A 14,269-nucleotide genomic window follows, 5' to 3' on the forward strand; every position below is an offset into this window, starting at 1 on the left:
CTTGTCTCCCTGCGGCCCGACTCAATGGAGTGGTGGCTCTCAGACAGCATGCTGCAGCGAGGAATGCCGCTGGCGCTCCCTGATTGGTGCCTAGTGGTAACAGATGCCAGCCTGAAGGGCTGGGGCGCACATTGCCAGGGGAAGCATGCCCAGGGTCTTTGGACACCCGACGAGTCAGAGTGGTCCATCAATCGCCTAGAGTTGAAAGCGGTGTTTCAGGCGCTTCTGGTCTTTTAAGTGACCCTGGAAGGATTGGCTGTAAGAGTGATGTCGGACAACACGACAACAGTGGCCTACATAAACCCGACAAGGCGGCACTCAGTGCAGAGCGCTGGCCGCACAGGCCGAACAGATTTGCCACTGGGCCAAGCTGCATCTACAGTTTCTGTCGGCAGCTCACATTGCAGGTCAGAGCAACGTGCAAGCCGATTATCTAAGCAGGCATCAAATCGATTCAGCGGAATGGGAACTGGCAGACGAAGTATTCCTGCAGATATGTGCCAAATGGGGCAAGCCCGTAATGGATCTTATGGCGACAAGCTCAACTGCCAAAGTCCCGTGCTTTTCAGCAGATGGAGAGATCCTCGCTCAGCCGGGTTGGATGCCTTGGCTCAACCCTGGCCTCTGGGCCTCTGGTATGTGTTCCTTCCGTGGCCCTTGATAGAGCGTGTGCTCCTGCGGATTCGGCTTCACCCAGGAGAAGTGGTTCTCATCGCCCTGGATTGGCCCAGGGGGCCTTGGTATGCGGACCTCCGACAGATGCTAGTGGAGGCTCCCCTTCCTTTACCTCTGGTACCGAACCTGTTGTCGCAGGGGGACCGGTGGCCATGGAGGACGCCTGCCGTTTTGGTCTTACGGCATAGCTATTGAGAGGGCGCAATTGAGAGGCAAAGGCTATTCCAATAATGTTATTTCCACTCTCCTGCAGGCCCGCAAGTGGTCCACTTCCGTGGCTTATGCCAGGATCTGGCGCCAGTTGGAGTCTTGGTGTGTTTCAAAAGCGATCACACCCATGCGGGCTCCTGTCTCGCCGATTCTGGACTTTTTGCAGGATGGTGTACAAAAAGGCTTGGCCTGTAATTACCTGCGGGTGAAAGTGGCAGCATTGGCCTCCCTTCATGGTAAGGTTGCAGGCGTGTCTTTAGCTGCTCATCCAGATCTGGCACGGTTTCTTAGTGGGGTGCTTCGGCTCCGTCCTCCCGTGTGGGCACCTTGTCCAGCTTGGAACCTGGGGCTAGTTTTGAAGGCTCTGCAGGGTTCTCCTTTTGAGCCGCTACGGCGAGCTTCAGAGAAAGATTTGACACTAAAGGCCGTTTTTCTGGTGGCCATTACTTCGGCGAGACGGGTGTCAGAACTCCAGGCGCTGTCCTGTCGAGACCCATTTCTGCAATTTTCAGAGTCCGGGGTCACGGTTCGTACCGTGCCTTCCTTCATGCCTAAGGTGGTTTCAGCGTTTCACCTAAACCAGCCTATTTTTCTACCCTCTTTTGTTAAGGAGGAGTTTCCAGAATCCTTTGGGCAGTTGCACCTGTTGGATGTGCACAGGACTCTGTTGCAGTATCTGCGAGTTACTAATTCTTTCAGGACCTCTGATCATTTGTTTGTTTTACTATCAGGTTCTCGCAGAGGGTCTCCAGCGTCTAAAGCCACTATTGCCCGCTGGCTCAAAGAAGCTATCTTTTCAGCTTATCTGCTTGCCGGCCGGCCGGCCGGCCTCCGCCTGTAGCCTTTAAGGCACATTCTACAAGAACGATTTCTTCCTCTTGGGCTGAAACTGGAGCACTCTCTCTTCATGAGATTTGCAGTGCAGCAACATGGGCTTCGAAGCTCTCATTTGCCCGACATTACAGGCTGGATGTGGCTGCTAGGAGGGATGCACGTTTTGGAGCACAAGTGCTAGTGCGTGGTGTGACTTGTTCCCACCCTATATAGGGATTGCTTTGATACATCCCATATGAAATGGCTTCATCTGCTTGATGACAAGGAAGGGAAAATTAGGTTCTTACCTTGGTAATTTTCTTTCCTTTAGTCATAGCAGATGAAGCCATGAGCCCTCCCTGTATGATTGTCTGTATGATGTGAATCTGTTTCCGGTTCTGTTTTTGTTTCCTGAAGTTCTAATCCTTCCTTGGGAGAAAGTTGGAAAACAGTCTTCAGGATTCTTGTTCACTTATAGTAGGATGAGTTCATTTCCTCCAGTTCATGTGTAGGAGGTTGAGTTCATTCCCTCCCCATTTGGGGTCCTGACCCACAGTTTGGGAAATTCTGTCAAAGAGCCAAAAGCTTTCACTTCTCTCTACATATATTCAGGCTGCTTACTCTCCAGAAAACCGTACTGAAATATACTCTATGTAATGTATTTTATTTATTTAGTAGGATAAAACGCCCGTTTCGGAAAGGAATGAAACGGGCGCTAGCAAGGTTTTCCTCAGAGTGTGTGTGACAGTGAGTGTGTGATAGAGAGAGAGTTGAATGTTTGAGTGTGTGTGACAGAAGGTGTGTGTGTGTGATAGAGAGTTGAATGTGTGAGTGTGTGTGACAGTGTGTGTGTCTGTCTCTCTCCCCGCCCCCCTCCCAGTTCCAGGGTCCCCCCACGCACCCCCTCCCTCCCAGTTCCAGGGTCCACGCACCCCCTCCCCTTCCCTTCCTCCCTCCCTCCCAGTTCCAGGGCTCCCCCCTCCCTTCCTCCCTCAGAATGAAGCTTGGAACGTAACTACCGAGAGAGAGCAGCAGAGTACTGAAATGAGGCTTGGTTTACTGTCAGAGAGAGATGAAACAGCAGACTGACGGTTGTTTGCAAGTGCAACACTCATTGCTTGAATATTTGCTATTCAAGCAATGAGTGTTGCAGTTGCAAAAAAAATAAAAAATTCCCACAGAAAGTCTTCAAATGTACCCCAATTTGGCGGCAAATCTTCCGAATGTGGCATTGGCAACACTGCAGAAAAAGGACCGGGAGGGGATGGGATGCCTCTTACCCGCGCATAGCCTCGCGAGCGGGCCCGGTCACCGCCCCCTTCCAGCCAATCTGGGCGCTGCTTCCCTCCCAGAGGGGCGTCGTCGCTGGAAAAGGACCGGGGGGAGGGGAGGGGATGCCTCTTACCTGCCCATAGCCTTGCGAGCCAGCCCGGTCACGGCCCCCCCCTTCCGCGACCCTGTTGACTCCCCTTCTTGGTGAAAACCGTCCCCTGCCGCAGTCCAGTACCTGTGCTGACGGGGGACCTCAACCCCCGTCAGCCGAAGTCCTGTGCTGGCCTTCGCGGCATTGCTTCTTCAATGATACTCTGTTCAAGTTCCTCTGCTTGCGTCTGACGTCAGACGCACGCAGAGGAACTTGAACAAAAGATGACTGTAGAAGCAACGCCACGAAGGCCAGCACAGGACTTCGGCTGACGGGGGTTGGGGTTCCCCGTCAGCACAGGTACTGGACGGCGGTGGGGGACAGTTTTCGGCGAGTAGGGGGGTCGTCAGGGTCGCGGAAGGGGGGGGGTCCAGTGGGCCGTAACGCGGGGGGGGGGTTGTAATCTGAGGAAGGGCGGAGTGTGGAGCGAGGGGGGGGTCTGTGTTGCCCCGCTCCCTGCCACTTGCTCCGAAGTGGCAGGGAGCGGCGCAATGACAGCTGATTCCTAGGCAGGGGGAGGAGTACTCCTCCCCTTGCTTTGGAATCAGCTGTCACTGACGTCAGTGCGTGCCTGCCTAGCAGACCATCTCCGAGGGAGGCACGGTCCCAGGCACATTCGAACGTTGGCGGTGAGAATTATTATATAGGATTTGTTACATAATACCCCACATTTTCCCACCTATTTGCAGACTCAATGTGGCTTACATAGTACCATAAAGGCATTCGCCAAGTCGGTTGATAACAAATACATGGTTATATTGTGAACAAATGATGTGGGTGTGTGTCAGGCTCCATGAGGGTCAAAGGAATGAAGGTTGTAGATTGTCTGGTACGATCATTGGTTATGCTGTGTTGCTGGGTGTGGGGATTTACTTTTGATCAGTGGGGTAAGCCTTTTTGAAGAGATTGGTTTTCAGTGATTTCCTGAAGGTTAGATGGTTATGGATTGTTTTCACAGCTTTTGGGAGTCCATTCCATAGTTGTGCGCTTATGTAGGAGAAGCTGGGTGCGTAGGTTGTTTTGTGTTAAGTCCTTTGCAATTTTAAACACTGCAACCAGTTTTTTTAAAAAGCTGGCACTGGCATTCCCACGTATTTATAATCCCTAGTTAACTGACTGCTGCCGGAATAGTAGAAAAATCAATGAGGCAGCCCAAAATGGAATGAACATTCTTCAGGGCAATTCTAATTAGAGAAGGTAAAAGTAAGTAGAGGATACTAAGGATAGCAAAGTTACCCCCCGTTTACTAAGCCGCACTAGCAGCTGCTGTACACTAATGCCGACACAGCCCATTCACTTTGAATGGGCTGTGTCAGCATTGCCTAGTGGCAGCCAATAGCACACATTAATAAGGTAAAAATATAACTATTTTGCCTTCTTTGTAAAATATTGGCATGTGAACATTTTTCTAATACACTCATCTTAGAATACTTTTAAAACAAACTATCAGATATTTCATGTGAGTTCTAAAAATATGAAGAAGCTGTGCACTGCAGGTTGAATCATTTTTGTGTTTACCCAACAAGAAATAATGAAATTCAGTTGTTTTTTTTAATTTTGTTGAATAGTAGGTACAAGCTGTTGGAGTCAAAATTAGAGTCAGCCTTGAAGAAGTCTCTTGAAATAAAAGAAGAAAAAATTGCATCTCTAGAAGCACGATTAGAGGAATCTACAAATTTCAACCAGCAGCTTCGCCAAGAACTAAAGACAGTAAGCCAGATGACAATTTAAGTATATACGTACTTAGAAATCTATATTCATTTAAACTAGAGAGAGATTAGTGCCTTTGAAAGGTAGGGTTTGAATTCATGCTTATAATTGTTGTTTTCAGTGATGTCCCCCAGAGCAGAATGCATAGAATAATGCAGTTCTGCTTTTCAGCTGTTTTGGGCTGCTGTAGTATCTACTTTTGGGGTGATCTCCAGCATATGGTTTTCTTTGTCCTTTCACCATGGGGTTATTTATGGAAACATTCAGGGTACCTCTTTTTGAAAAACAACTTTTAGGCCCCTTCATGTTTGAAATAATTACCCATTCCAAGATTACTGTAACCATAGTTCTCTGAGGACAAGTAGGATATCAGTATTATCACATATGGGTGACATCACCGATGCAGCCCTGGTGCAGACACTGCCCTATATTTTCACCTTCTGGAAACCTTTAGCAGTTCACCTTCCCATCTGAGAGTCCCCTCATAGTGGTATAAATTGAAGCTACAAAGATGGACATCTCTCTATATAAAATGCACCTCCAGCGTTCTAATGAAGCCTCCAAAAGTCCCAACGTTCTAAATCCATGGTGGTGTAGATATCCGGTTTGCCCATGAGTGTCTGCCCCGCCCTCGTGTCAAACATGATGACGTCGAGGGCGGAGCACTGACACTCAACGAATCACATCGCTCACCCGCTGATTCCAATGGAAGGGGAGGAGTCCGTGTGTTTCCCTACTCCTCTCCCTGCCTACGAATCAGCTCTCTGTGCCCCCCCCCCCCGCAACACACAAGCCCCTCCGCACCGACGCATCACACAAGCCGCTCCCCCCCCCCCCCCCCCCCCACATCAACCCCCTCACCACCCGCAGACACCAATACTAACGCTGTCAGGCAGCTACTGCTTCTCCTGTTGAGCAGCAGCGTCCGGAAAAAAAAAAAGATTTTAAACCTGAAACACGGCTCCGGACAGCCATCTGGCATTGGCTGACGTCTCTGCAGCCGCTCCTTCTCTCCCCTGCACGTCACTGCCCCTGCAGGAAGACCCCAGAGGAGCACAGCAATGTCAGAGGGGAGAGGAGGAGCGGCTGCAGAGACAACAGCCAATGCCAGCTGGCTGAATACGGAGCCGTGTTACAGTGAAGGAAAACACAGCAGGAATCCTGACAAATAGAAATGGAGTTATAATTACCAAAGACTGCTCTCCAGAACACAGGCATATTAATGACTTGGCAGGCAGGTTACTAAGTGCTTTAAAGGAGCTTCTAAAGATTCCGAGCATTCCTCTAGGGCAGTGATGGCGAACCTTTTAGAGACCGAGTGCCCAAACAGCAACCCAAAACCGAATTATTTATCGCAAAGTGCCGGTACTCATTATGGGTGGGCTCACCACATATGACTCCACCCCTATCCCCTTACACCAGCCATGACGCATATAAACAGACATCATTGAAAATATTATACTAGTGTAGGAGAAAAAAATAACATGACTTTCTTCCATTATAAATCATTTCTGTAAGCTGTTACAGCTCCAGTATGCCCAGTGCAAAATAAGACAGCAGATGTAAATTCTCCAATTCGACATATTCCAAACACTAAAATGAAAATAAAATGATTTTTCCTACCTTTGTTGTCTGGTGATTTTGTTTTTCTATCCATATTGGTCCTAGTCATTGATTCTGCTGCTCTCTAGCTGTTCTCTTAACTCCGTTTCCAGGGCTTCCTTTCCATTTATTTCTTTACTTTCCTCTTTCTTCTTCATTTCTTGCCCTCCATCCATGTCCAGCAATCATCCTCTCCCCTCCAGCCACAAATGTCCAGCAGCCCTCCTCTCCCCCCTGCCCTACCTCCCAGCACCCAGCAGCACCCAGCACCAGGCCTCCCTCCCACCCAGCACGCAGCAGCACCAGGCCTCCCTCCCACCCAGCAGCAGGCCTCCCTCCCACCCAGCACGCAGCAGCAGCAGCAGGCCTCCCTCCCACCCAGCACCCACCATCAGGTCTCCCTCCCACCCAGCACGCAGCAGCAGGCCTCCTTCCCACCCAGCACCCACCATCAAGCTTCCCTCCCACCCAGCATGCAACAGCAGGCCTCCCTCCCACCCAGCACTCACCATCAGGCTTCCCTCCCACCCAGCACTCACCATCAGGCCTCCCTCCCACCCAGCACCCACCATCAGGTCTCCCTCCCACGCAGCAGAAGCAGTAGGCCTCCCTCCCACCCAGCACCCACCATCAGGTCTCCCTCCCACCCAGCACCCACCATCTGGCTTCCCTCCCACCCAGCACCCACCATCAAGCTTCCCTCCCACCCAGCATGCAACAGCAGGCCTCCCTCCCACCCAGCACTCACCATCAGGCTTCCCTCCCACCCAGCACTCACCATCGGGCCTCCCTCCCACCCAGCACCCACCATCAGGTCTCCCTCCCACCCAGCACGCAGCAGCAGGCCTCCCTCCCACCCAGCACCCACCATCAGGTCTCCCTCCCACCCAGCACACAGCAGCAGGCCTCCTTCCCACCCAGCACCCACCATCAAGCTTCCCTCCCACCCAGCATGCAACAGCAGGCCTCCCTCCCACCCAGCACTCACCATCAGGCTTCCCTCCCACCCAGCACTCACCATCAGGCCTCCCTCCCACCCAGCACCCACCATCAGGTCTCCCTCCCACCCAGCACGCAGCAGAAGCAGTAGGCCTCCCTCCCACCCAGCACCCACCATCAGGTCTCCCTCCCACCCAGCACCCACCATCTGGCTTCCCTCCCACCCAGCACCCACCATCAGGTCTCCCTCCCACCCAGCACGCAGCAGCAGGCCTCCTTCCCACCCAGCACCCACCATCAAGCTTCCCTCCCACCCAGCATGCAACAGCAGGCCTCCCTCCCACCCAGCACTCACCATCAGGCTTCCCTCCCACCCAGCACTCACCATCAGGCCTCCCTCCCACCCAGCACCCACCATCAGGTCTCCCTCCCACGCAGCAGAAGCAGTAGGCCTCCCTCCCACCCAGCACCTACCATCAGGCCTCCCTCCCACCCAGCACCTACCATCAGGCTTCCCTCCCACCCAGTACGCAGCAGCAGCAGCAGTAGACCTCCCTCCCACCCAGCACTCACCATCAGGCCCCCTCCCACCCAGCACCCACCATCAGGACCCTCCCACCCAGCACCCACCATCAGGTCTCCCTCCCACCCAGCAGCACACAGACAGCACCAGGCCGCACCAGGCACTCCAGGCGCTGTCCTGTCGAGACCCATTTCTGCAATTTTCAGAGTCCGGGATCACGGTTCGTACCGTGCCTTCCTTCATGCCTAAGGTGGTTTCAGCGTTTCACCTAAACCAGCCCTCCCTCCAACCCAATGAGCATCAGGCCGCCCGCCTGTCCGTCCTCCCTCCCTCCCAGCACCAGGAACCCCCCTCCTCCAACCTCCTCAGTCGGGGTTAAGGCGTCGGCAGCGAAGCGCCTGTGCTTCACTCGACGCGCCTTCGGCCTTCCTGTCTCCAGAGCTTGAGAGACAGGGAAGGCCGAAGACGCGTCGAGCGAAGCACAAGCGCTTCGCTGCTGCTGCCGACGCACACCGCCTTAACCCCGACTGAGGAGGTACGCTTTTTAAATTTTAGGAGGAGGGGGGTTCCTGGTGCTGGGAGGGAGGGAGGACGGGCGGGCGGGCTGTTGCTCGTTGCGTTGGAGGGAGGGTGGGAGGAAGGCCGAACTGGGAGGGAGAGTGGGCGGACCAGCGATGGCGACGACGCGCGTGCCAAGGGAGAGGGCTCTGCGTGCCCTCTCTGGCACGCGTGCCATAGGTTCGCCATCACTGCTCTAGTCTAGGGAGAACAGTCGCCACAGATATTCCATCATTGGGTTGCCTGGGGGTGTCTACTCTGCCATTCACATCATAGCTGTTTAGTTTCACCGCACAAAATAAACCACCTGCTTTTACTGGATGCAAGTGAAGTGCTTCAAGTCCTTCTGTCTCCATTCAATAGGATTAGTGCTCTGTAGTCTGGCATCATAAGGAGGGGATGACCCTGAAACTCGGAGGGAGGGGAGGGGGAAGAGGGAGGGCCCCTGGCAAACACACTCTCATTCTCACACAGACATACTCGCACCCAGTCTCACTCTCTCTCTGTCACACACACACTGCACATTCACTCTCTCTCAAATGTACACACTCTGAAGAAAACCTTGCTAGCGCCCATTTCATTTGCATCAGAAACGGGCCTTTTTACTAGTTTAAATTTATTTTATAGAGAAAGTGTTTTAGGAGTTGGATGATCAGTTTATGTAAACTGCCTAGAAAGGTTGTCTGTGCACCATCATTTGACATTTTTGAGAGAAAATAGTCAGTGGATATAGATATAGCATTATATTTATTTGCACTAGATAGCCAGAACATTTCTGGGCTCAAATTACATGTCTTTTTTTTAATTAAAAAATACTAAATAATAAATGTTATCATGTTATATTTACATTGAATTTTAGGTGAAAAAAAACTATGAAGCTCTCAAACAGCGGCAAGAAGAGGAAAGAATGTTGCAAAGTTCTCCTCCCAAAGCAGGTGATGAAAGCCAATCAGTCAATAAATGGGAAAAAGAAAATCAGGAAACTACAAAAGAGTTACTGAAGATTAAAGATAGATTGATTGAAATAGAGAGAAATGTAAGTGTTCAGTATTGGATATAATCACATTTTTGTGTCATTCATCTGTTTTGAGATTCTTATAATGTCTGCACTGTGAGTTGCTACTCTTGAGTATGGGGGTCTTCTACTGATCCTCGGTAGCGTTTTTAGCTGGTGGTAGAAATCAGCTGGCGGTAAAAAGCAGACAGATTTTCCAGACTGCAAATTTTCACTGTCAGCTGCTGAGCAAGATGTAAATAGGAACAACAAACATAGTTTGAAATGTCAATATACAAATCCCAGAAGCCTAAGAAATAAGATGGCAGAGTTTGAATATATTGCACTAAATGAAAAATTAGATATAACAGGCATCTCTGACACCTGGTGGAAGGAGGATAACTAATGGGACACTGTCATACCAGGCTACAAATTATATTGTACTGATAGGGTGGATCGAATTGGTGGAGGGGGTAGCATTGTATGTTAAGGAGGGCCTTGAATCAAATACAACATTCTGCAGGACACAAAACACATCTTGGAATCCCCATGGATTGAAATTCAATGTGTAAAGAGGAAAAGGATAGTGATAGTACTACCATCCACCTGGCCAGGATGAACAGGCTGATGTTGAAATGTTATCTGAAATTAGGGAGGCTAACGAACTGGGAAACACAAAAATAATGGGTGATTTATCTCCCTAGCATGGCCTGATGTTACAATTACCCCGACTGGGTAAATGTAACATCAGGCCATGCTGGGGAGGTAAAATTCCTTGATGAAATCAAGGACTGCTTTATGGATCAGCTGGAATGAATGCTGGGGCCGCTTGATAACAGTGATTATAATATGATCAGATTTGATATCAGCTCTGGAGTAAGTACACACAGGAAATCCAATACGTTAGCATTTAACTTTCAAAAAGGAGACTTATAAAGTGAGAAGAACGGTGAAAAAAGATTTAGAGGAGCAGCTGAGAAAGTCAAAAATTTACATCAGGCATGGATGCTGTTAAAAAATAACATCCTGGAAGCCCAAGCCAGTTATATTTCATGTATTAAAAAAGGAGGAAGGAAGACCAAACGACAGCCAGCATGATTAAAAAGTAAGGTGAAGGAAGCTATTAGAGCTAAAAGAAAATCCTTCAGAAAACGGAAGAAGAATTCTACTGAAAATAATAAACAGCATAAGGAATGACAAATCAAATGCAAAGCGTGGATAAGGAAGGCAAATAGAGACTTTGAAAAAAAGATTGCATTGGCAAAAACACATAGTTAATACTTTTTAGGTATATTAGAAGCAAGAAGCAGGCAAAAGAATTAGCTGGACTGCTAGATGACCGAGGTGTAAAAGGGGCACTCGGGGAAGACAAAGCCATGGCAGAGAGATTAAGTGAATTGTTTGCTTCGGTCTTCACCAAGGAAGATGTGGGAGGGATACTAGTGCCAGAAATGGTATTCAAAGCTGACAGGTCAGAGAAACTGAATCAAATCTCTGTAAACCTGGAAGATGTAATGGGGCAATTTGACAAATTGAAGAGTAGCAAATCACCTGGACCTGATGGTATTCATCCCAGGGTACTGATAGAATTGAAAAATGAACTTGCAGAACTTTTGATAGTAATATGTAATTTATCTTTAAAATCAAGCATGGTACCAGAAGATTGGAAGGTGGGAAATGTATGCCGATTTTTAAAAAAGGTTCCAGAGGTGATCCAGGAAATTATGGACCAGTGAGCCTGACGTCAGTGCCAGGCAAAATGGTAGAGACTATTATAAAGAACAAAATTACAGAGCATATTCAAAAGCATGGATTAATGAGACAATGCCAACATGGATTTAGTGAAGGGAAATCTTGTTTCACCAAACTACTATATGTCTTTGAAGGGGTGAACATACATGTGGATAACGGTGAGCCAGCTGATATTGTGTATATGGATTTTCAAAAAGCATTTGACAAAGTACCTCATGAAAGACTTCAGAGGACATTGTTCAGTCATGGGATAGGAGGTAGTGTTCTATTGTGCATTAAAAACAGGTTAAAAGATAGAAAACAGAGAGTAGGGTTAAATGGTCAGTATTCTCAATGGAAAAGGGTAGATAGTGGGGTCTAAGCATGACAGTGGTATATGTATAATAGCATACAATATGGAAATACAGGACTATGAAGTAATGTTTCAGGACCATAAATAATTATTAAAGAATAATTTTTCAAAAATAAATTATTAAAATATAGATTTTTCAAAAATGGGGAGGAAAAGACCTCGTATCAGCCAGAATCAACAATATTTAGGCTCTTTAAGGTAATAGCCAGTTTGTAATGTGATTGGTCAAAAAGTAATCATGGATCAAGAAAAAACAAGAAAAATCTTGCAGAATAGATCCAAAAATTGAGCAAAACTTTAATACTCACTGTGTCATCTGCTATACAATCAAGCATATGTATAAATTGGCTATTCAATAAAGAATTTTTTGACTGATCAACTGTTCATCAATTTTATGTATGAAAAACCAGATACTTAGCTTTTAAAGCACAGGCACAGATGTCTGATCTTCTGTTAATGGAATTACATTTCCTTACTATGTAGCTTAAAAATCATTATTTCTCGTAAGCTTTATAGCATGAACCTCAGTTTTAAGTCAAGGCTGAGGTCCCGACAGGGACCTGTTTTGCAACGGCTTTTTTTTTGAGACTCAGCCAAAACATTACCCTAAGGAAATAAAATAATTTTTTTTTAAGTCAAATGTTTTTCTTACATCAGAATATCCAAAACATTTTTACAAAACTTTTTAAATAAAACTTACCAATACTGTGCTTTAACTGCTCATGCTCGCACCAAGAGAAAGCGTGAGCAAAAAATAGCACTGAAAATTTAAAGAGACGCTGCCAACTTGAACCAATTATCTACAATGTGGACCAATGGCACAACATTGATGTCAGAGATTTAAAGAGACAATGGTGCTCATTTTCCAAGCATATAGTCTTACAAAGTTACAGAGTAACCTATGTAACTTTGTAAGTTGATGTGCTTTGAAAATGCGCCTCCACATCTATCTGGACTAATCGTGGTTCATAAAAACAACTGACGTCACAGCTATCAGCTGACATGGACCAATAACACAACATTAACATCAAAGTGTTAAAGGGATGCTGTCTGTCTAAACTAATCATAATTCTTCTGACTAACCAGCGTCACTATCCACCTCTCCTGAGTTAAACAAATCATAAAAATGCAGTCCACTGAAGCACTGTGTTAAGTCAGTCTGGTTCAGTTGTTTTAAGACGGTATATCCAGCGCTGTCCTGTTGGAGCAGTAGTCTGTCTCTATCACCCCAATGGATAGATTGTTTCACTTAGGTAATCGCTCAACATTTCAAGGTATCAAACTGATGGCAATAACGCTTTCAATGTGCAGCTAAAGGTGTCATGATTTTATTATGAATAATGCTTGATTTGTGTTCACATAACCTTGTGGAGAGGTGACGAGTTGTTTTGCCTATATATAATTTATTGCAGGGACACAATAAAACATATACTACATAATCTGTACTACATGTCATGGCATATCTTAGTTGGTAAATCCGTCCATCCTTTGGAGTTCCTGAATTCTGTGCGTTCAAGAGTAATACTGCAAAGAGAACACCAGGAACATTTTTTGTGCCCAGAGTTGATAGATGTAGGAGTCGGTTCAAATGATGGCAGAGCTGCTGGGCTCAGAATGTCTTTTAAGTTGGAATCTCTGGAGTAAGCAGTTCTTATAAGTGCATTCACTCTGCAGCTCCTCAGTACATCTCCACTCTCATCTCTCCCTACACTCCTACCCTGGAACTCCATTCACTGGGTAAATCTTTCTTATCTGCACCCTTCTCCTCCACCGCTAACTCCATAGTAACATAGTAGATGACAGCAGAAAAAGACCTGCACGGTCCACCCAGTCTGCCCAACAAGATAAACTCACATGTGCCATTTTTTGTGAATACCTTACCTTGATTTGTACCTGTCTTTTTCAGGGCACAGACCGTATAAGTCTGCCCAGCACTATCCCCGCCTCCCAACCACCAGCCCTGCCTCCCACCACCGGCTCTGGCACAGACCGTATAAGTATGCCCACCACTATCCCCACCTCCCAACCACCAGCCCTGCCTCCCACCACCGGCTAAGCTTCTGGGGATCCCTTCCTTCTGAGCAGGATTCCTTTATGTTTATCCCACGCATGTTTGAATTCCGTTACCGTTTTCCTCTCCACCACCTCCCGCAGGAGGGCATTCCAAGCATCCACCACTCCGTTCCTTTTATCTTGCTGCACCATATGCCTGGAATAAACTTCCTGCGCCGATCCGTCAAGCTCCATCTCTGACAGTCTTCAAATCTAGGCTAAAAGCCCACTTTTTTGATGCTGCTTTTAACTCCTAACCCTTACTCACTAGTTCAGTACCCTTATTTTATCATCCCCACCTTAGTAATTCCCTTATCTCTTATTTGTCCTGTTTGTCCTAATTAGATTGTAAACTCTGTCGAGCAGGGACTGTCTCTTCATGTTCAAGTGTGTAGCGCTGCGTACATCTAGTAGCGCTATAGAAATGATAAGTAGTAGTCTTCCGGTGGAGCCGAAAAACAACATGGCCGCCGTGAGCCGAGCTCCGTAAGGCCCCCGACCGAGGCCTCCAGGTCCGCGGAAGCGGGACCACCTCCCGAAGAGAACAACATCGGCGGAAGTCAGCTGGAACGCGAGGCAGCGAGTGGCGATCTTTAAAAAGCTCCGACGGAGCAGAAAGAGAGGAAAGAGTGACCGCATCGTGGCGAACTCCAAGATGGCGGCTGC

General features: G+C 48.0%; 1 protein-coding gene across 4 annotated transcripts in view; it reads left to right on the forward strand.

Annotated features, from left to right (window-relative positions):
- The window catches only part of CCDC88A (coiled-coil domain containing 88A), a 552,486-nt gene that overhangs the window by 344,740 nt on the left and 193,477 nt on the right, over nucleotides 1–14,269 (forward strand). For all 4 annotated transcript variants that reach the window (XM_030196448.1, XM_030196447.1, XM_030196444.1 and 1 more), the window contains 2 exons: nucleotides 4,690–4,831; nucleotides 9,313–9,489. In XM_030196448.1, coding sequence (XP_030052308.1) covers nucleotides 4,690–4,831; nucleotides 9,313–9,489 — 319 coding nt within the window. The remainder of the gene's footprint in view (nucleotides 1–4,689; nucleotides 4,832–9,312; nucleotides 9,490–14,269) is intronic.

The sequence above is a fragment of the Microcaecilia unicolor genome, chromosome 3, assembly GCF_901765095.1.
Source record: "Microcaecilia unicolor chromosome 3, aMicUni1.1, whole genome shotgun sequence".
NCBI classification, from domain to species: Eukaryota; Metazoa; Chordata; class Amphibia; order Gymnophiona; family Siphonopidae; genus Microcaecilia; species Microcaecilia unicolor.